This window comes from Anarhichas minor, unplaced genomic scaffold (assembly GCF_050575085.1).
Source record: "Anarhichas minor isolate MPS153535 unplaced genomic scaffold, ASM5057508v1 ptg000123l, whole genome shotgun sequence".
Classification (NCBI taxonomy): domain Eukaryota; kingdom Metazoa; phylum Chordata; class Actinopteri; order Perciformes; family Anarhichadidae; genus Anarhichas; species Anarhichas minor.
This window is the reverse complement of record NW_027466569.1, coordinates 837,501-859,790: the sequence shown is the minus strand read 5'-3', so window position 1 is coordinate 859,790 and position 22,290 is coordinate 837,501. Positions and strand designations below refer to the sequence as shown.

Genomic DNA, 22,290 nt, shown 5'->3' with positions numbered 1-22,290 from the left:
TTGTTGTCTAAACCTAACTAAGTTGGTTTGTTGTCTAAACCTAACTAAGTAGCTTTGTTGTCTAAACCTAACTAAGTAGTTGTATTGTCTAAACCTAACTAAGTAGTTTTGTTGTCTAAACCTAACTATGTAGTTTCATTGTCTAAACCTAACTAAGTAGTTGTATTGTCTAACCCTAACAAAGTAGTTTTATTGTCTAAACCTAACTAAGTAGTTTTGTTGTCTAAACCTAACTAAGTAGTTTTATTGTCTAAACCTAACTAAGTAGTTTTATTGTCTCAACCTAACTAAGTAATTTAGTTGTCTCAACCTAACTAAGTTGTTTTTGTTGACTAAACCTAACTAAGTAGTTTTGTTGTCTAAACCTAACTAAGTAGTTTAGTGTCTAAACCTAAGTAGTGTAGTTGTCTAAACCTAACTAAGTAGTTTTTTTGTCTCAACCTAACTAAGTAGTTTAGTTGTCTAAACCTAACTAAGTAGTTTAGTTGTCTAAACCTAACTAAGTAGTTTAATTGTCTGAACCTAACTAAGTCATTTTATTGTCTAAATCTAACTAAGTAGTTTTATTGTCTAAACCTAACTAAGTACTTTTATTGTCTAAACTGAACTAAGTAGTTTTGTTCTCTAAACCTAACTAAGTAGTTAGTTGTCTAAACCTAACTAAGTAGTTAAATTGTCTAAACCTAACTAAGTAGTTTTTTGTCTAAACCTAACTAAGTTGGTTTGTTGTCTAAACCTAACTAAGTACTTTTATTGTCTAAACTGAACTAAGTAGTTTTGTTCTCTAAACCTAACTAAGTAGTTTAGTTGTCTAAACCTAACTAAGTAGTTAAATTGTCTAAACCTAACTAAGTTGTTTTTTTGTCTAAACCTAACTAAGTTGGTTTATTGTCTAAACCTAACTAAGTAGTTTTATTGTCTAAACCTAACTAAGTAGTTTTATTGTCTAAACCTAACTAAGTAGTTTAGTTGTCTAAACCTTACTAAGTAGTTTAGTTGTCTAAACCTAACTAAGTAGTTTTACTGTCTAAACCTAACTAAGTAGTTTTGTTTAAACCTAACTAAGTAGTTGTATTGTCTAAACCTAACTAAGTAGTTTTACTGTCTAAACCTAACTAAGTAGTTTTGTTTAAATCTAACTAAGTAGTTGTATTGTCTAAACCTAACTAAGTAGTTTTGTTGTCTAAACCTAAATATGTAGTTTCATTGTCTAAACCTAACTAAGTAGTTTTGTTTAAACCTAACTAAGTAGTTGTATTGTCTAAACCTAACTAAGTAGTTTTACTGTCTAAACCTAACTAAGTAGTTTTGTTTAAACCTAACTAAGTAGTTGTATTGTCTAAACCTAACTAAGTAGTTTTGTTGTCTAAACCTAACTATGTAGTTTCATTGTCTAAACCTAACTAAGTAGTTGTATTGTCTAACCCTAACAAAGTAGTTTTATTGTCTAAACCTAACTAAGTAGTTTTGTTGTCTAAACCTAACTAAGTAGTTTTATTGTCTAAACCTAACTAAGTAGTTTTATTGTCTCAACCTAACTAAGTAATTTAGTTGTCTCAACCTAACTAAGTTGTTTTTGTTGACTAAACCTAACTAAGTAGTTTTGTTGTCTAAACCTAACTAAGTAGTTTAGTGTCTAAACCTAAGTAGTGTAGTTGTCTAAACCTAACTAAGTAGTTTTTTTGTCTCAACCTAACTAAGTAGTTTAGTTGTCTCAACCTAACTAAGTAGTTTTAGTGTCTAAACCTAACTAAGTAGTTTAGTTGTCTAAACCTAACTAAGTAGTTTAATTGTCTGAACCTAACTAAGTCATTTTATTGTCTAAATCTAACTAAGTAGTTTTATTGTCTAAACCTAACTAAGTACTTTTATTGTCTAAACTGAACTAAGTAGTTTTGTTCTCTAAACCTAACTAAGTAGTTAGTTGTCTAAACCTAACTAAGTAGTTAAATTGTCTAAACCTAACTAAGTAGTTTTTTGTCTAAACCTAACTAAGTTGGTTTGTTGTCTAAACCTAACGAAGTACTTTTATTGTCTAAACTGAACTAAGTAGTTTTGTTCTCTAAACCTAACTAAGTAGTTTAGTTGTCTAAACCTAACTAAGTAGTTAAATTGTCTAAACCTAACTAAGTTGTTTTTTTGTCTAAACCTAACTAAGTTGGTTTATTGTCTAAACCTAACTAAGTAGTTTTATTGTCTAAACCTAACTAAGTAGTTTTATTGTCTAAACCTAACTAAGTAGTTTAGTTGTCTAAACCTTACTAAGTAGTTTAGTTGTCTAAACCTAACTAAGTAGTTTTACTGTCTAAACCTAACTAAGTAGTTTTGTTTAAACCTAACTAAGTAGTTGTATTGTCTAAACCTAACTAAGTAGTTTTACTGTCTAAACCTAACTAAGTAGTTTTGTTTAAATCTAACTAAGTAGTTGTATTGTCTAAACCTAACTAAGTAGTTTTGTTGTCTAAACCTAAATATGTAGTTTCATTGTCTAAACCTAACTAAGTAGTTTTGTTGTCTAAACCTAACTAAGTAGTTTCATTGTCTAAACCTAACTAAGTAGTTTTGTTGTCTAAACCTAACTAAGTAGTTTTATTGTCTAAACCTAACTAAGTAGTTTTATTGTCTCAACCTAACTAAGTAATTTAGTTGTCTCAACCTAACTAAGTTGTTTTTGTTGTCTAAACCTAACTAAGTAGTTTTGTTGTCTAAACCTAACTAAGTAGTTTAGTGTCTAAACCTAAGTAGTGTAGTTGTCTAAACCTAACTAAGTAGTTTTTTTGTCTCAACCTAACTAAGTAGTTTAGTTGTCTCAACCTAACTAAGTAGTTTTAGTGTCTAAACCTAACTAAGTAGTTTAGTTGTCTAAACCTAACTAAGTAGTTTAATTGTCTGAACCTAACTAAGTCATTTTATTGTCTAAATCTAACTAAGTAGTTTTATTGTCTAAATCTAACTAAGTAGTTTTTTGTCTAAACCTAACTAAGTTGGTTTGTTGTCTAAACCTAACTAAGTACTTTTATTGTCTAAACTGAACTAAGTAGTTTTGTTCTCTAAACCTAACTAAGTAGTTTAGTTGTCTAAACCTAACTAAGTTGGTTTGTTGTCTAAACCTAACTAAGTAGTTTTGTTGTTTAAACCTAACTAAGTAGTTTAATTGTCTAAACCTAACTAAGTAGTTTAATTGTCTGAACCTAAGTAGTTTAATTGTCTAAACCTAACTAAGTAGTTTTACTGTCTAAACCTAACTAAGTAGTTTAATTGTCTGAACCTAACTAAGTAGTTTAATTGTCTAAACCTAACTAAGTAGTTTAATTGTCTGAACCTAACTAAGTAGTTTAATTGTCTAAACCTAACTAAGTAGTTTAGTTGTCTCAACCTAACTAAGTAGTTTTAGTGTCTAAACCTAACTAAGTAGTTTAGTTGTCTAAACCTAACTAAGTAGTTTAATTGTCTGAACCTAACTAAGTCGTTTTATTGTCTAAATCTAACTAAGTAGTTTTATTGTCTAAACCTAACTAAGTACTTTTATTGTCTAAACTGAACTAAGTAGTTTTGTTCTCTAAACCTAACTAAGTAGTTAGTTGTCTAAACCTAACTAAGTAGTTAAATTGTCTAAACCTAACTAAGTAGTTTTTTGTCTAAACCTAACTAAGTTGGTTTGTTGTCTAAACCTAACTAAGTTGGTTTGTTGTCTAAACCTAACTAAGTAGCTTTGTTGTCTAAACCTAACTAAGTAGTTTTATTGTCTAAACCTAACTAAGTAGTTTTGTTGTCTCAACCTAACTAAGTAGTGTTTTTGTCTCAACCTAACTAAGTAATTTATTTGTCTCAACCTAAGTAGTTTTGTTGTCTAAACCTAACTAAGTAGTTTAGTGTCTAAACCTAACTAAGTAGTTTTGTTTAAAACCTAACTAAGTCATTGTATTGTCTAAACCTAACTAAGTAGTTTTGTTGTCTAAACCTAACTACGTAGTTTCATTGTCTAAACCTAACTAAGTAGTTGTATTGTCTAACCCTAACAAACTAGTTTTATTGTCTAAACCTAACTAAGTAGTTTTATTGTCTAAACCTAACTAAGTAGTTTTGTTGTCTAAACCTAACTACGTAGTTTCATTGTCTAAACCTAACTAAGTAGTTGTATTGTCTAACCCTAACAAAGTAGTTTTATTGTCTAAACCTAACTAAGTAGTTTTATTGTCTAAACCTAACTAAGTAGTTTTATTGTCTAAACCTAACTAAGTAGTTTAGTTGTCTAAACCTTACTAAGTAGTTTAGTTGTCAAAACCTAACTAAGTAGTTTTACTGTCTAAACCTAACTAAGTAGTTTTGTTTAAACCTAACTAAGTAGTTGTATTGTCTAAACCTAACTAAGTAGTTTTACTGTCTAAACCTAACTAAGTAGTTTTGTTTAAACCTAACTAAGTAGTTGTATTGTCTAAACCTAACTAAGTAGTTTTGTTGTCTAAACCTAACTATGTAGTTTCATTGTCTAAACCTAACTAAGTAGTTGTATTGTCTAACCCTAACAAAGTAGTTTTATTGTCTAAACCTAACTAAGTAGTTTTGTTGTCTAAACCTAACTAAGTAGTTTTATTGTCTAAACCTAACTAAGTAGTTTTATTGTCTCAACCTAACTAAGTAATTTAGTTGTCTCAACCTAACTAAGTTGTTTTTGTTGTCTAATCCTAACTAAGTAGTTTTACTGTCTAAACCTAACTAAGTAGTTTTGTTTAAACCTAACTAAGTAGTTGTATTGTCTAAACCTAACTAAGTAGTTTTGTTGTCTAAACCTAACTATGTAGTTTCATTGTCTAAACCTAACTAAGTAGTTGTATTGTCTAACCCTAACAAAGTAGTTTTATTGTCTAAACCTAACTAAGTAGTTTTGTTGTCTAAACCTAACTAAGTAGTTTTATTGTCTAAACCTAACTAAGTAGTTTTATTGTCTAAACCTAACTAAGTAGTTTTGTTGTCTCAACCTAACTAAGTAGTGTTTTTGTCTCAACCTAACTAAGTAATTTATTTGTCTCAACCTAAGTAGTTTTGTTGTCTAAACCTAACTAAGTAGTTTAGTGTCTAAACCTAACTAAGTAGTTTTGTTTAAAACCTAACTAAGTCATTGTATTGTCTAAACCTAACTAAGTAGTTTTGTTGTCTAAACCTAACTACGTAGTTTCATTGTCTAAACCTAACTAAGTAGTTGTATTGTCTAACCCTAACAAACTAGTTTTATTGTCTAAACCTAACTAAGTAGTTTTATTGTCTAAACCTAACTAAGTAGTTTTGTTGTCTAAACCTAACTACGTAGTTTCATTGTCTAAACCTAACTAAGTAGTTGTATTGTCTAACCCTAACAAAGTAGTTTTATTGTCTAAACCTAACTAAGTAGTTTTATTGTCTAAACCTAACTAAGTAGTTTTATTGTCTAAACCTAACTAAGTAGTTTAGTTGTCTAAACCTTACTAAGTAGTTTAGTTGTCAAAACCTAACTAAGTAGTTTTACTGTCTAAACCTAACTAAGTAGTTTTGTTTAAACCTAACTAAGTAGTTGTATTGTCTAAACCTAACTAAGTAGTTTTACTGTCTAAACCTAACTAAGTAGTTTTGTTTAAACCTAACTAAGTAGTTGTATTGTCTAAACCTAACTAAGTAGTTTTGTTGTCTAAACCTAACTATGTAGTTTCATTGTCTAAACCTAACTAAGTAGTTGTATTGTCTAACCCTAACAAAGTAGTTTTATTGTCTAAACCTAACTAAGTAGTTTTGTTGTCTAAACCTAACTAAGTAGTTTTATTGTCTAAACCTAACTAAGTAGTTTTATTGTCTCAACCTAACTAAGTAATTTAGTTGTCTCAACCTAACTAAGTTGTTTTTGTTGTCTAATCCTAACTAAGTAGTTTTACTGTCTAAACCTAACTAAGTAGTTTTGTTTAAACCTAACTAAGTAGTTGTATTGTCTAAACCTAACTAAGTAGTTTTGTTGTCTAAACCTAACTATGTAGTTTCATTGTCTAAACCTAACTAAGTAGTTGTATTGTCTAACCCTAACAAAGTAGTTTTATTGTCTAAACCTAACTAAGTAGTTTTGTTGTCTAAACCTAACTAAGTAGTTTTATTGTCTAAACCTAACTAAGTACTTTTATTGTCTAAACTGAACTAAGTAGTTTTGTTCTCTAAACCTAACTAAGTAGTTAGTTGTCTAAACCTAACTAAGTAGTTAAATTGTCTAAACCTAACTAAGTAGTTTTTTGTCTAAACCTAACTAAGTTGGTTTGTTGTCTAAACCTAACTAAGTACTTTTATTGTCTAAACTGAACTAAGTAGTTTTGTTCTCTAAACCTAACTAAGTAGTTTAGTTGTCTAAACCTAACTAAGTAGTTAAATTGTCTAAACCTAACTAAGTTGTTTTTTGTCTAAACCTAACTAAGTTGGTTTGTTGTCTAAACCTAACTAAGTAGTTTTGTTGTTTAAACCTAATAAGTAGTTTAATTGTCTAAACCTAACTAAGTAGTTTAATTGTCTGAACCTAACTAAGTAGTTTTACTGTCTAAACCTAACTAAGTAGTTTAGTTGTCTAAACCTAACTAAGTAGTTTAATTGTCTGAACCTAACTAAGTAGTTTAATTGTCTAAACCTAACTAAGTAGTTTAATTGTCTGAACCTAACTAAGTAGTTTAATTGTCTAAACCTAACTAAGTAGTTTAGTTGTCTCAACCTAACTAAGTAGTTTTAGTGTCTAAACCTAACTAAGTAGTTTAGTTGTCTAAACCTCACTAAGTAGTTTAATTGTCTGAACCTAACTAAGTCGTTTTATTGTCTAAATCTAACTAAGTAGTTTTATTGTCTAAACCTAACTAAGTACTTTTATTGTCTAAACTGAACTAAGTAGTTTTGTTCTCTAAACCTAACTAAGTAGTTAGTTGTCTAAACCTAACTAAGTAGTTAAATTGTCTAAACCTAACTAAGTAGTTTTTTGTCTAAACCTAACTAAGTTGGTTTGTTGTCTAAACCTAACTAAGTACTGTTATTGTCTAAACTGAACTAAGTAGTTTTGTTCTCTAAACCTAACTAAGTAGTTTAGTTGTCTAAACCTAACTAAGTAGTTAAATTGTCTAAACCTAACTAAGTTGTTTTTTGTCTAAACCTAACTAAGTTGGTTTGTTGTCTAAACCTAACTAAGTAGTTTTGTTGTTTAAACCTAACTAAGTAGTTTAATTGTCTAAACCTAACTAAGTAGTTTAATTGTCTGAACCTAACTAAGTAGTTTAATTGTCTAAATCTAACTAAGTAGTTTTACTGTGTAAACCTAACTAAGTAGTTTTACTGTCTAAACCTAACTAAGTAGTTTAGTTGTCTAAACCTAAGTAAGTCGTTTTATTGTTTAAACCTAACTAAGTTGTTTTTTTGTCTAAACCTAACTAAGTTGGTTTGTTGTCTAAAACTAACTAAGTAGTTTTGTTGTCTAAACCTAACTAAGTAGTTTTATTGTCTAAACCTAACTAAGTAGTTTTGTTGTCTCAACCTAACTAAGTAGTGTTTTGTCTCAACCTAACTAAGTAATTTATTTGTCTCAACCTAAGTAGTTTTGTTGTCTAAACCTAACTAAGTAGTTTAGTGTCTAAACCTAAGTAGTGTAGTTGTCTAAACCTAACTAAGTAGTTTAATTGTCTGAACCTAACTAAGTAGTTTAATTGTCTAAACCTAACTAAGTAGTTTTACTGTCTAAACCTAACTAAGTAGTTTTACTGTCTAAACCTAACTAAGTAGTTTAGTTGTCTAAACCTAAGTAAGTCGTTTTATTGTTTAAACCTAACTAAGTAGTTTTGTTGTCTAAACCTAACTAAGTAGTTTTATTGTCTAAACCTAACTAAGTAGTTTTGTTGTCTCAACCTAACTAAGTAGTGTTTTTGTCTCAACCTAACTAAGTAATTTATTTGTCTCAACCTAAGTAGTTTTGTTGTCTAAACCTAAGTAGTGTAGTTGTCTAAACCTAACTAAGTAGTTTTTTTGTCTCAACCTAACTAAGTAGTTTAGTTGTCTCAACCTAACTAAGTAGTTTTAGTGTCTAACCCTAACTAAGTAGTTTAGTTGTCTAAACCTAACTAAGTAGTTTAATTGTCTGAACCTAACTAAGTAGTTTTGTTGTCTCAACCTAACTAAGTAGTGTTTTTGTCTCAACCTAACTAAGTAATTTAGTTGTCTCAACCTAACTAAGTAGTTTTAGTGTCTAACCCTAACTAAGTAGTTTAGTTGTCTAAACCTAACTAAGTAGTTTTATTGTCTAAACCTAACTAAGTAGTTTTGTTGTCTCAACCTAACTAAGTAGTGTTTTTGTCTCAACCTAACTAAGTAATTTATTTGTCTCAACCTAAGTAGTTTAGTGTCTAAACCTAAGTAGTGTAGTTGTCTAAACCTAACTAAGTAGTTTTTTTGTCTCAACCTAACTAAGTAGTTTAGTTGTCTCAACCTAACTAAGTAGTTTTAGTGTCTAACCCTAACTAAGTAGTTTAGTTGTCTAAACCTAACTAAGTAGTTTAATTGTCTGAACCTAACTAAGTAGTTTAATTGTCTGAACCTAACTAAGTTGTTTTATTGTCTAAACCTAACTAAGTAGTTTAATTGTCTAAACCTAACTAAGTACTTTTATTGTCTAAACTGAACTAAGTAGTTTTGTTCTCTAAACCTAACTAAGTAATTTAGTTGTCTAAACCTAACTAAGTAGTTAAATTGTCTAAACCTAACTAAGTAGTTTAATTGTCTAAACCTAACTAAGTAGTTTAGTTGTCTGAACCTAACTAAGTAGTTTTATTGTCTCAACCTAACTTAGTTTTATTGTCTCAACCTAACTTAGTTTTATTGTCTAAACCTAACTACGTAGTTTCATTGTCTAAACCTAACTAAGTAGTTTTACTGTCTAAACCTAACTAAGTAGTTTCATTGTCTAAACCTAACTACGTAGTTTCATTGTCTAAACCTAACTAAGTAGTTTTATTGTCTAAACCTAACTAAGTAGTTTTGTTGTCTAAACTTAACTAAGTAGTTTAATTGTCTAAACCTAACTAAGTAGTTTTATTGTCTAAACCTAACTAAGTAGTTTTGTTGTCTAAACCTAACTAAATAGTTTTATTGTCTAAACCTAACAAAGTAGTTTTGTTGTCTAAACCTAACTAAGTAGTTTTGTTGTCTAAACCTAACCAAGTAGTTTTATTGTCTAAACCTAACTAAGTAGTTTAGTTGTCTAAAGCTTAACCCTTGAACACTAACGTAACAGAAGTAACACGATCACCAACGTCGGGTATATTTTACCCGATATAATATAAACGATAAAAAATACCTCTCATCAAAATATATCAAAGTACAACAATACATGGCAAATTGAAGTACTCTTCTTTTATTTTCCCCTATGAAACGTCTCGAACGAAGAAAAGTATCATGGGGGGGACCCTATAAAAAGGCTTTAAAATTAGTGAAAAATTTGGGAATCGTTAACGAAACATTCCTATAAAAAATAGATAATGGAGCTGGGAACTTGTTCTTCGGTCCACCCGTTCCTGGGACATGTGAGCCTTGTCCGGTGAAGAAAACAGTCTCACTGTGTGTAACATCAACCCGAAATTTATTTTACTCTCAATCACTAACGTCACCCGAACACGTGCCTGTTGAAAAAACCAGGGATGGGAGCAGGGAAACACGCCTACCTTCGATGACGTCAGTGAGCAGACTGAAGCTACCCAAAGACCCACGCAACTCAGAGAGCAGCAACACAATGAAAATCACGTGAACACAATCGCATGGGTGAAAATCACCCGACGTTGGTGTTCTAGGGTTAATAAGAAGTTTTGTTGTCTAAACCTAACAACTGCAGAAGTCCTGATACTACTTGGTACTGAGTTTTATCGGCCGATGCTACCAGATCACATTTTACTTGACTCACTCTCACATCTCTACTCTTATAAAGTAATTCTCTGCTGTAAACCACTAAAGAACTGATGACATTATGGTTATGTAATGTAATGTGAAGGTTTAACTCATTCATCGTTAACAATAGACTAATATGACGTCATGGGGAAAACGTTAACATTACCAAGAGCTTCGCACAGTGAGGCTCGTTACCAACTTAAGTGAAACATAACTCATGAACGAGCACTGCTACATACTGCATACCTCGTCCATCAGGGTGGAATAACACGTTTCTGCCAGGCGGCAACCTCTGGTTCTTTAAAGTGAAGCCAAAGCTTCATGTGTTAAAGCTGCATTCTCTCTAGTGTCCACCAGGGGGCGACTCCTCTGGTTGTATAGAAGTATATGAGAAAATTACTCTACTTCTCTCTTGATGTGGTAGAACATCCTGGTACTTTTTGAATACTGCATCTGACATATACTATGTATTGGGACATACTGAATCTGTCTCTGGCATACAAAATACAAAATACACTGTTGGTATTGTTATTGGAACACACAGGTTGTTTCTGTCTCGTCCTCTCTGATTGGTCGGGAGCTGCTAGTCCACTTCCTGTCTCTTTAAAAAAATAAAAGCCCATGATGTAACTGCTCATTATGCAAACAAGTAGTTGTTCTGAACAACGTTCTCTTTTAAAACCCTGATAATCCTGCTGGCCTCGCTCTCACTCTCTGTTCATTGTTGAGTCTCAGCTGCTCATTGATTAAAAAAACACACTTCAGGTTCACATGATGTGGATCAAATACTTTCCTCATTTAATATGTGAGATATTCTACTGGTGTTTGTAAGTTACTATTCTAGTGTTTTATCACCAAATGTATTACATTATCACTCTACAGACTCCATTAATATCGATTACCTGCATCCAAAAAATCATATCATTTGTCGGGGAAACTCCAAAAACCCAACCAGCGGGATTAAAAAGCATGTTTTCTTCAACCGCCAAAACTACACATTTTATCAGAGCCAGAATCTGTAAATGTCGTAAATATCGTCAAATTTTCATCTTTCCAACGGTTTGTGAACACATCATGCGTGACGAACGCTTCACTCAGAAAAAGCAACCAAATCTAAGTTTACAATCATATTTCATCAAAAACATTTTATTCTTCATGTTGTCATTATAAATGTCTCCTATAATAAAGAGTTCACTTTAACATGAATGTGTAGAAACATTAAAGTGTGAAACTATGAAGTCATGATTAATTCATCTGAGACCAACAGTCATGTGACTACAAGGAGGAGACACTCTGACTGAACTACAGGAAGTCAACACAGAGAGGAGGAGAGGAGAGGAGAGAGGAGAGGAGAGGAGAGGAGAGAGAGGAGAGAGGAGAGAGAGGAGAGAGGAGAGAGGAGAGGAGAGGAGAGGAGAGAGAGGAGGGAGGAGAGGAGAGGAGAGGAGAGAGGAGAGAGGAGAGGAGAGGAGAGGAGAGGAGAGGAGAGAGAGGAGGGAGGAGAGGAGAGGAGAGGAGAGGAGAGGGGAGAAGAGAGGAGAGGAGAGGAGAGGGGAGAGAGAGAGGAAGAGAGAGAGAGAGAGAGAGAGAGAGAGACAGACAGAGAGACAGACAGAGAGAGAGGAGAGGCTGGAAACATGTAAATAGATTAATACATAAACATGTGGAGCCTCTTGTGGACATTTGGAAAACTGTTGGATGTATAGATTCTATTGTTGCCATTTTTTGTAAAATAAATAACAGAAATTCAACTTGAATGATTGATGTCATCATAACGGTGTTATTCTGCACTAAAGACATGTTCTAGTTCTCTCTACTTCTACTCATGAATGTTCTGTTTCTATAGAGGAGCAGGACTTTTATTTTGAAGTGAAAATCAAAGCCACAGAGAGTAAAATGTGACCGGAGGGAAGAACGAGAGTTAGAGAGTTAACACCAAAAACACAAGAACATGAAGAAATCAACCAGAAAAATACACACCGGTCAACACATAACTTTATTTTTAATATTCACAACTTGTTCAGACAGGAAGTCGTTCTGTGATGAAGTTCACGACGTTCGGTGTCGGTTGATTCTGTTTTCTGAACTCAGGGCGTTCCTAATATTCTGACCACTTTGTGTTCGGAAACAGGGAGGACAGAATAATAGAAACACCTCGTCCCTTTCTCTCTGTGTTGGTTCTCGGTGATCTGAATCTCTTTTAGACCGTCGGTCGGAACAAACCAAACATTTGAAGACGTCAGTTTGGACTGAGAGGAAGATGATTCATTATTTCTGTCATTTTACAGATAAATGATATAATTATCAGATAAAACAGTTAAAACATTTGCTACTTTTAGCCTTAAACTCAGTCAGAATCTGATCAAAAACTAAATGGATTTAATAAAGTTGTTGTTTTTCCACCAGAACAACATTTCCAAAATATGCAGAACATAAAGATAAACATTGAAATGAATGATCATAATCTTTGGGATGACATCATATTGAGCTGGACTCTGATCTGATGGTGGTGATCTGAACTGGACTGAAGAAGACTCTTCTGTTGAAACTGTGGAGGAAGGATCAGCTGGAGGTTTGGAGGGATTTTCTCAAAGCAGATTTGTTGGGAATGAAAACACTCGACGGGTCATGAGACTCCCTGAAGGATTACCTCGGACCGGAGTCACGAGACTGGCTGCAACAAAGAGCCACACTGCAGACTGAGCCGGGTCCTGGTCCTCAGAGGGCAGCCGAGTCCTCCAGAGAGCTGGTGGTCCTTCACAGAGCTGCTGGTCCTCAGAAAGGTCCTGGCCCTCAGAGGGCTGCTGGTCTTCCAGAGAGCTGCTAGTCCTTGACAGAGCTGCTGGTCCTCCAGAGAGCTGCTGGTCCTCAGAAAGGTGCTGGTCCTCAGAGAGCTGTTGGTCCTCCGGACAGCTGCTGGGCCTCACAGAGCAGCTGAGTCCTCAGAGAACTCTTGGTCCTCAGTCGGTCCCAGTTTCAGGACGAAGACGTCTGGACGTTGAGGTACAGACGGGAGTGTCCCCGCTGCAGGACGACCTGTCCAACACAGATCCATGATTCTCCTCCTGCTGCTTGTTCTGAAGATGAAACGTTTCACAGCTTTGTTGCTTGAGATACAAACTTGGACAAAGACGAAAGCTTCAGCTAGTTTGGGACGTTTTGGAGTTTCAAAAACAGGACAAACCAAACTTCTGTTTTCTTCTCCGTCCAATCAGAGGACAGCTCTGTCAGGACGGCTTCTGATTGGTCAATTTATATGTAGAGATCCCCACAGTCAAAATCAATGTGAATAATTCATGTGGGTTTATCTCCGTGTAAAAGTAAATCAAATCGTTTTATTTCATCATCTTTTGATTTTACAGATTATTTCCAGTGATTCTGTCCTTTTGTCTCTGTCTCGTATTAATAAACAATCACATCTAACCGTCATATAACATCCGTTACGTTAACGTCCACACGTCAGTCCTGAGACCTGAACAGAGACCCACAGAGTCCTCAGTCTGGATCCTCTGTGTGGTTTCTCTGCAGCAGCCGGATTAGAACCAGAAGGATAAAGAAATGGAAAGCTCCACTCTCCCAGTAATTAGCCAGATGCATTCAGCCATGAACAGTTCATGGTGCTTTGATGTGGAGCTACAGATTAATATAATCCGCCTCTTCTGGTTCATCTGTCTGTTAAAGGATTCAATTTGTTGTCAACATCATTCTGAGATTTAAAGTCTGATCTTCGTTTGGAGCAACATCTTATTAGAGAGAAAATACTGAGAATTATTATGATCACACTGTATATTTATGGCTTTATAATTTACTTAGATAATTACAGTTAAATGAACTTCACAACTTTGCATAACAGACTTTACACTTCAGATTTAATCTGTATTATGAAGTCTTCTTCACTGACTCTGTGTTTCTGTGCGTTAGCGCCTCCTGCAGGTCAGAGGGAGAACAGCACCGCTCTCCATTCTGACCAGGAAACACACCGATGATTAAATATAGTCAAGAATATTACGTTCAGTATTCAGACTACAAAGAGTATCAATGATTAATTTTATGTTGATTGATGAATTAATTATATTTCCGCATATTCATCCTCACAGATTTGGAAACTTTTGGATCTCTGCTAGAATTCCAATAAAAGTTCTGAGACAACCGATCAGTTAAACATATTCACAGACTTCATCGTTCTGTCTTCTATCGGTTATTCATTTGAGTAAATGAACGACATTGAAGTGATATGTTTGTGTGTCCTGATGTTTACTTCCTGTTTGTGTTCAGAACCAGAGAGCGTGGATCGAGAGAACCTTCCAGAAGAGAGAATGTTTCCACATTGTTCCCAGCAAAGACGCCAGCAGGTACTGAAGACCCTCAACGATAATAATATTATTATTATTATTATCATCATATATTCTGTCTCGTTTCTCTGCCGTCTCAATAAAGTTTTCTCCGTCTTTGTCGTCTCGTCCAGGTGCGGTTGTGGTCTGCCGGTGACGCAGCACCCCTCCGTCCCTCCGGGGCCCAAAGAGGAGGGGGCCCCTCTGGTTCAGCTGGAGGTCCAGCCTGCAGAGAGATGGAGCCCCCTGAAACACAGCCAGACCTCGTCCACCGACGCCTACGGAGTCATCGAGTTCCAGGGAGGACACGTCAACAAGGCCATGGTGCTTTAAATATCCCATAGTATTATAATTAACTTTATTCACTTTAATTACATTTTAATATTAACACTTTTTAAACTGGAATATTTAAAAAATGTATTGGAATTTTGTTTTTTTTCGGAAAATTTAAAAATTTAAATCGGAATTTTTTTTCTTCCTCTTCCTCCTCTTCCTCCTCTTTTTCCTCTTCCTTTTCCTCCTCCTCCTCCTCTTCATCATCCTCTTCCTCTCCCTCCTCCTCCTCCTCTTCCTCCTCCTCTTCCTCCCCCTTTTCCTCCTCCTCCTCCTCTTCCCCTTCCTCTTCCTCCTCCTCCTCCTCCTCCTCATCCTCTTCCTCTCCCTCCTCCTCCTGCAGTACATCCGGGTCTCCTATGACTCCAAACCGGACCACCTGCTCCACCTGATGGTGAAGGAGTGGCAGCTGGAGCTCCCCACGCTGCTCATCTCGGTCCACGGAGGTCTGCAGAACTTCGACCTGCCCCCCAAACTGAAACAGGTCTTTGGTAAAGGACTGATCAAAGCCGCGATGACCACCGGAGCCTGGATCTTCACCGGAGGAGTCAGCACTGGTACTGAACTCGTTCTTTAAGTTAACAGGATGAACACCATTGACTGAGTTAATATGAATGTGTGCAGCTTTATACAATGATGGATTTGTTTGTGAGACTACATGACAAACCAGACCTGTTCCTCTGACTGGATCCTGGTCTCCATGGTCTTTCAGGAGTGATCCGTCACGTTGGAGATGCTCTCAAAGATCATTCGTCAAAGTCCAGAGGGAAAGTCTGGGCCATCGGCATCGCCCCGTGGGGCATCATCGAGAACAAGGAGGACCTCATCGGGAGAGATGTAAGATGGACCAGAACCAGACCAAACCAGACCAAACCAGACTCAGTCAGACCAGAACCTGATAAACCAGAATCAGACTGAACTAGACCGAACCAGATTCAATCAGACCTGAACCAGATAAACCAAACTAGACTCAATCAGACCAGAACCAGATAAACCAAACTAGACTCAGTCAGACCAGAACCAGATAAACCAAACTAGACTCAGTCAGACCAGAACCAGACCAAACCAAACCAGACTCAATCAGACCAGAACCAGATTAACCAGACCAAAATGGTACAAAACAGAGTAAACCAGAATCGGACTGAACCAGTTTTATTGACGAGCCCTCAGGCAGCTCTACTTCCTGGTCCTCTCATGGTGGACTGAGAACAGACTGGACGCTACAGAGACTCACTATCGCCTCTCCAGGTTACAAGTGGTACTACAAGACAGGACGGGCCGCAGCTAGCTGGTTAGCATGCTATCGTCAGTAGATATCAGATAGATCTTCTCCCTGCAGTAACGCCAGGGACCACTAGAGGTCCACATGTTCCGTGTTGTTAAATAAATCATTACCACATTACGTAGCACCTGACTTGAGACTCATTTGTGACTCCTCCCACCTTTTGATTGGACCAATCGCGTTGTCCTGTGTGCGTTCCAGGTGACTCGGCCCTATCAGACCATGTCCAACCCGCTCAGCAAGCTGTCGGTCCTGAACAGCAGCCACTCCCACTTCATCCTGTCCGACAACGGGACCAGCGGGAAGTACGGCGCCGAGGTCCGACTTCGCCGGCAGCTGGAGAAGCACATCACTCTGCAGAAGATCAACACGCGTGAGTCGCTCGCATCATGTGACACCATGTGACCTGTTTAAACGGCCACATCACGCAAACCACTACGAGTACAAAGGTAGATTTCATTGAAGATGTCTTGCTTCATTCTCTCTAGTGTCCACCAGGGGGCGACTCCTCTGGTTGTATAGACGTCTATGAGAAAATGACTCTACTTCTCTCTTGATTTATTACCTCAGTAAACATTGTAAACATGAGTTTATGGTCTCAATCTCTAGTTTCAAGTCTTCTTCAATACAGCATGATGTTCATTGAGTAAATTATGGTCGTATGCTTTAGGGCGGGGCTACCTTGTGAGATCAGCCAATCAGGTGCTTCGTCTGTCTCTCAGCCGCTTCATGTCTTTAGAAGAAACTTTTAGGACTCCTGGTGGAAACTTAAGACACTTAGTGAAGACCACACCTGGTTTCCCACCCTCAGTCCCATCTGCTGTGTCCATGTGACCAATCATGTGACCTGTGGGTTTCCCTTTGTCATCCTATGCCTGGAGGTGTCTGTAAGGCAGGGACAGCAAAGGGAGGCTCAGCCGTCACTCACTTCAACCAGGAGGACACCACACTGCTAACCAGAGACACTATGACACCAGAGACACTGAGACACTAGAGACACTAGAGACAGACTAGAGACAGACTAGAGACACAGAAAAACATCAGAGTCACACCAGAGCTAACCAGGGACAAAAGAGACAGACCAGAGCTAACCAGAGACACTGAGACAGATCAGAGACACCAAGCGACACTGAGACAGACCAGCAACACCAGCGACAGCGAGACAGACACCAGCATCACTCCGCTGTGCTCCTGTTTTGTGGTCGTTGTTGTTTTCGTTGTTGTTGTTGTGGTAGCCGTCCATGCAGGGTCTCCTCTGTTGCAAACACTGAGTGTGTGTCCTGTTTCTCAGGTCTGGGTCAGGGTGTCCCCGTGGTGTGTCTGATCCTGGAGGGGGGTCCTAACGTCATCTCCATCGTGTTGGAGAGTCTGAGGGAGGACCCTCCGGTCCCCGTCGTGGTCTGTGACGGCAGCGGTCGAGCCTCTGACATCATTTCCTTCGCACACAGATACTGCGGCGAAGACGGGTGACTGACTCTCACGGACTTCACTTTCACATTCCTCCTGGTCACCTGACCCTCCGCTGTTCCTCCCGGTCACCTGGCCCTCCGCTGTTCCTCCCGGTCACCTGACCCTCCGCTGTTCCTCCCGGTCACCTGACCCTCAGCTGTTCCTCCCGGTCACCTGACCCTCCACTGTTTGCTCCCGGTCACCTGACCCTCCACTGTTCCCCCCGGTCACCTGACCCTCCACTGTTTGCTCCCGGTCACCTGACCCTCCACTGTTCCTCCTGGTCAGGTTGCTGAGCGACGGCGTCAAAGATCAGCTGCTGGTCACCATCCAGAAGACCTTCAACTACAGCCGCAGCCAGGCGCAGCAGATCTTCCTCATGGTGATGGAGTGCATGAAGAAGAAACCTCTGGTAGGTTCGTAGGGTTTCGTGCCAACGTTTATTCATTCAAGTCCATCTTCCATCATGTGCAACAATAAAGCTGCTGTGTTCATCCATCTCTTGTCCTGTGATTCATCCTCATTAACCAACCACCTTTATATCTTACTGTGATGGTTTTCCACTGATGTGATGACAAACGTAATCTCTACCTGGATTATGTTCGGAGGAAGCATTCGTTTGACTGAATAAAGCGACACGTTTATGTCACAGGTTAGAGGTCAGGGGGGGATGGAGGCTGTGATCAGCTCTAGACAAACTCTGGTTCAAACTCTGGTTCGTCAAAGCTTCATGTGTTAAAGCTGCATTCTCTCTAGTGTCCATCAGGGGGCGACTCCTCTGGTTGTATAGAAGTCTATGAGAAAATGACTCTACTTCTCTCTTGATTTATTACCTCAGTAAACATTGTAAACATGAGTTTAATCTCTAGTTCAATCTCTAGTTTCAAGTCTTCTTCAATACAGCAAGATGTTCATTTGGTACATTATGGTCCATTTAGAGTCAAACAGACCATAAATCAGGGGATTACATTTACATTACATTACAGTCATTTAGCAGACGCTTTTATCCAAAGCGACTTACAATAAGTGTATTCAACATCGGTTTTCGAGAGAACAACTAGTCACCAGAAGTCATAAGTGCATCTCCTTTCTTCAAACAAGCATCTAAGAGCATAAATAAGAGCCAACGTACAGTGCATAAACAAACGAATGCAATAAGTGCCACAAACTAATATGAATACAATAAGTGCAATAAGCTAGTATGAATACAATAGATGCTAATTAAGTGCTAAGTGGAAGGCTAAGGGTAGGCCTTCTTGAAGAGGTGAGTTTTCAGCCTGCGCCGAAAGATGGGCAGCGACTCTGCTGTCCTGACGTCAGTGGGGAGTTCATTCCACCACTGAGGGGCCAGGACAGAAAACAGCCGCGACCGGGTCGATCGGCCGTAGGGACCTCTGAGCAACGGGGCAACCAATCGCCCCGAGGCAGCAGAGCGAAGTGGTCGGGCGGGGGTGTAGAGATAGGAAGGAGCTGTTCCTTTCACTGCCCTGTAGGCTAGCACCAGAGTCTTAAACTGGATGCGAGCTCTTAAAGGTAGCCAGTGTAGAGAACGGAGAAGGCAAGTTGTGTGGGAGAACTTGGGGCGATTGAACAGCAGGCGAGCTGGACAAGCTCCAGAGGTCTGATGGCCGATGCCGGGGCTCTGGCAAGTAGTGAGTTGCAGTAGTCCAGGCGGGAGATGAGAAGAGCCTGGATTAGCACCTGCGCCATCTCATCAGTGAGGAAGGGGCGAATCCTCCTGATGTTGTAGAGCAGGAATCTGCAGGAGCGTGTAACCGATGCCATGTTTGCTGAGAACGACAGTTGGTCGTCCAGGATCACACCCAGGTTTCTCGCAGTCCGAGTTGGCGTCACCACGGTATCGTCAATGGTGATGGACAGGTCTCGGTGCGAGCAACCCTTCCCCGGGAGGAACAGTAGCTCGATTTTGTCCAGGTTGTGTCACGGTTGGGTTTTGCTATGTGTGAGTGTGGTGTGTATTTGTCTGTGTGTGTGTGTGTGTGTGTGTGTGTGTGTGTGTGTGTCTCCTGATCATGCTTATTCTCTCCACCTGTGCCAAATCACCTGCCCCTGGCTTTTCCCTTTGCAAACCCCAGTCATCTCTACTCACCTGCCGGCAATCCGCTCATCAACCCTCACCTACTTATACTCCCCTGCTTGCCCTGTTCCAGTTGCTGGATTATCATTTGTCCTTTTTCCTCCCCGTGGACTCTTCGCTCTCCTGTGGTCATCTCTCGTGTTGACCCTCTGTGCCCTACGGTTTGTGATTGCCTTTTTGTGACCAAGCACTTTTTGTGACTTTGCTTCATACTCCAGTTTGGACTTTTTCCGCTCCCGGTTGGAGTTGTTTTTGGTTTCTATTTTTGTTTGCTTGATGCCCAGTAAAGAGCCTTGCAATTCACCTCTCATTGTGTCCTGTGTCTAAGTCTGCGCCTGAGTCTCTGCTCCAATCCTAAACCCACACGGTAAACCGTGAACCGTCACAGTATAATCCGGCCAAGACAGACTCAGCAGACCACCCTTTTGTGCACAGCGCACTATACCAATTGGACCCACTTAGGGAGATATGCTGGGCCAGAGGGGGGCCTCCAGGGCCGCTGAGCTTCCAGCGGGCTAGCCTCGAGCTAAGTCGCCTGTTCGCCCCTGAGAAGGAGAGACATGGGAGGAAGGGTCAATTGCCCGTTCCCTCTGGGCCGCAGTTTTCCCCAGCTCCCCGTGTCCAGTGTTGGGCCAGGGGAGGACCTCTGAGCATCCGGAGGGCTAACCTGGAACTAAGCCACCCTGTCACCCCTAAGAAGAGGCAGAGGAAGGGTCAGACTCCCGTTCCCGCTGGGCCGCAGCGATCCCCCGTTCCCGCTGGGCCGCAGCGATCCCCCGTTCCCGTCTCCGCTGGGCCGCAGCTAACTCCAGCTCCCTGTGTCCGGTCGGCTATCCAGCTGTCGCCTCCGTGTCGCTCCCAGCCGCTGCCATCTCCGAGCTGCAGCCACTCCCAGTTCCGGCCGTTGCCTCCCCGGGGCCTCAGATGACTTCAGTTCCCCGTGTGTGCGGTCGGCGATCCAGCTGTCGCCTCCGAGCCACAGCCTCTTCCGGACCCGGCCGTCGGTGCCTCCGAGCCGCAGCCTCTCCCGGACCCGGCCGCCGCAGCCTCTCCCGGATCCAGCTGCCGCCGTCTGCGAGCCGCAGCGACTTCCAGTCCCAGCCGCTGCCGTCTCCGAGCCGCCGCCGTCTCCGAGACGCAGCGACCTCCAGCCGCCGCCGTCGCCGTGCCGCACCGACCTTCAGTCCCAGCCGCTGCCGCCGCCGTGCCGCAGCCGCCGTGCCGCAGCCGCCGTGCCGCAGCCGCCGTGCCGCAGCCGCCGTGCCGCAGCCACCGTGCCGCAGCCGCCGTGCCGCAGCCGCCGTGCCGCAGCGACCTCCAGTCCCAGCCGCCTCCGCGCTGCAACGACCTCCAGCCCCTGCCGCTGCCGCCTCCACGCTGCAACGACCTCCAGCCCCTGCCGCTGCCGCCTCCGCACTGCAACGTCCTCCAGCCCCTTACCCCGCTGGGTCATCAGTCCATCCCCCTGAGCCACAGTCTATGGACTCCTGTTCCCCGGAGCCCCATCTCTGAGAGTCAGAGACCTGTTTCCCGTCGGATCCCCAGCCTCTAGAGACCTGTTTCCCGTCGGATCCCCAGCCTCTAGAGACCTGTTTCCCGTCGGATCCCCAGCCTCTAGAGACCTGTTTCCCGTCAGATCCCCAGCCTCTAGAGACCTGTTTCCCGTCGGATCCCCAGCCTCTAGAGCCCTGTTTCCCGCCGGACCCCCAGCCTCTAGAGCCCTGTTTCCCGCCGGACCCCCAGCCTCTAGAGCCCTGTTTCCCTCCAGACACCCAGCCTCTAGAGCCCTGTTTCCCGCCGGACACCCGGTCTCTAGAGTTCCATCCTCCTGACACCTGTCAGAGCCTCAGGCTCTCCAGTCCTGTTTATCCGAGCCCCTGTGCCCGGAGCAACTCCGGCAGTCCGGCCGTCCCCCCGAGCTCCTGTTCCCGGAGCAACTCCGGCAGTCCGGCCGTCCCCCCGAGCTCCTGTTCCCGGAGCAACTCCGGCAGTCCGGCCGTCCCACCGAGCTCCTTTGCCCGGAGCAACTCCGGCGGTCCAGCCGTCCCCCCGAGATCCCGCATCCAGAGCCCTCTCTCCCGGCCGACCGCCCTCCTGCCCGTCCCCTGGAGCCTGGTGGCAGATTGGATCCAGCCGCCCCTCCTCCGGACCCCCGCCACCCACCCTGTTTGGGTTTTGCTACTTTGCTTCTTTGTCTCTTTGTCTGTGTCTCCATGTCTCTTTATGTCTGTCTCTTTGTACCTCTGCGCCTCTTTGTATCTGTGTCTTTGTGTCTGTCTTTGTGTCTCTGTGTCTTTGTCTCTTGTGGTATATTGTCCTAAAATAAAGGATTGTTTAGCACAACAGGACTTCCAATACAAAGTTACCAGTTAAAGGTGAAGAACCAGCTTTATTTCTCTATGTTCTTTCTATGATGATGTCAGACACTTAAAATAAAAATAACAACAATCAGCTCTGTTAGTGGACGGACCCTGAGCGATCACATGACAGTCCGTCCTCCATCAGTACTGGACCAGAATAAAGACATCGTTGTCCTCATTGGTCTCTGAGACACAGAAACATGAGTAAATGAGGCTGAAAGATCCCAAAGTTCCTCTTTAGAGTCTGAATTTGAGTGTTTCGCCTCCTCGTCCCTTTAATTCAGCCTGAAGCTACCGAGTCACATGACCTCCACTAGTGTGTAGATCACAGTGTTGTGTGTTGTGTGTAGATCACAGTGTTCAGGATGGGTTCAGAAGGACAGCAGGACATTGAGATGTCCATCCTGACAGCTCTGCTCAAAGGTAACACCAACATTCCTCCAGTCTCTCACAGACACACACACACATGTTCATAGAATATGAAGTCCTGTCCTCACCTGTGTTGTCTGTTGATGTGAT

At 40.5% G+C, this 22,290-nt stretch overlaps 1 protein-coding gene across 1 annotated transcript in view; it reads left to right on the top strand.

The window, feature by feature from the left end:
- Positions 1–22,290, top strand: part of trpm1a (transient receptor potential cation channel, subfamily M, member 1a) — a 51,133-nt gene that overhangs the window by 8,381 nt on the left and 20,462 nt on the right. The window contains exons 2-9 of the mRNA XM_076083166.1: positions 14,194–14,270; positions 14,384–14,573; positions 14,926–15,139; positions 15,295–15,419; positions 16,066–16,237; positions 17,156–17,330; positions 17,602–17,725; positions 22,122–22,194. Of these exons, the coding sequence (XP_075939281.1) occupies positions 14,194–14,270; positions 14,384–14,573; positions 14,926–15,139; positions 15,295–15,419; positions 16,066–16,237; positions 17,156–17,330; positions 17,602–17,725; positions 22,122–22,194 (1,150 nt within the window). The remainder of the gene's footprint in view (positions 1–14,193; positions 14,271–14,383; positions 14,574–14,925; positions 15,140–15,294; positions 15,420–16,065; positions 16,238–17,155; positions 17,331–17,601; positions 17,726–22,121; positions 22,195–22,290) is intronic.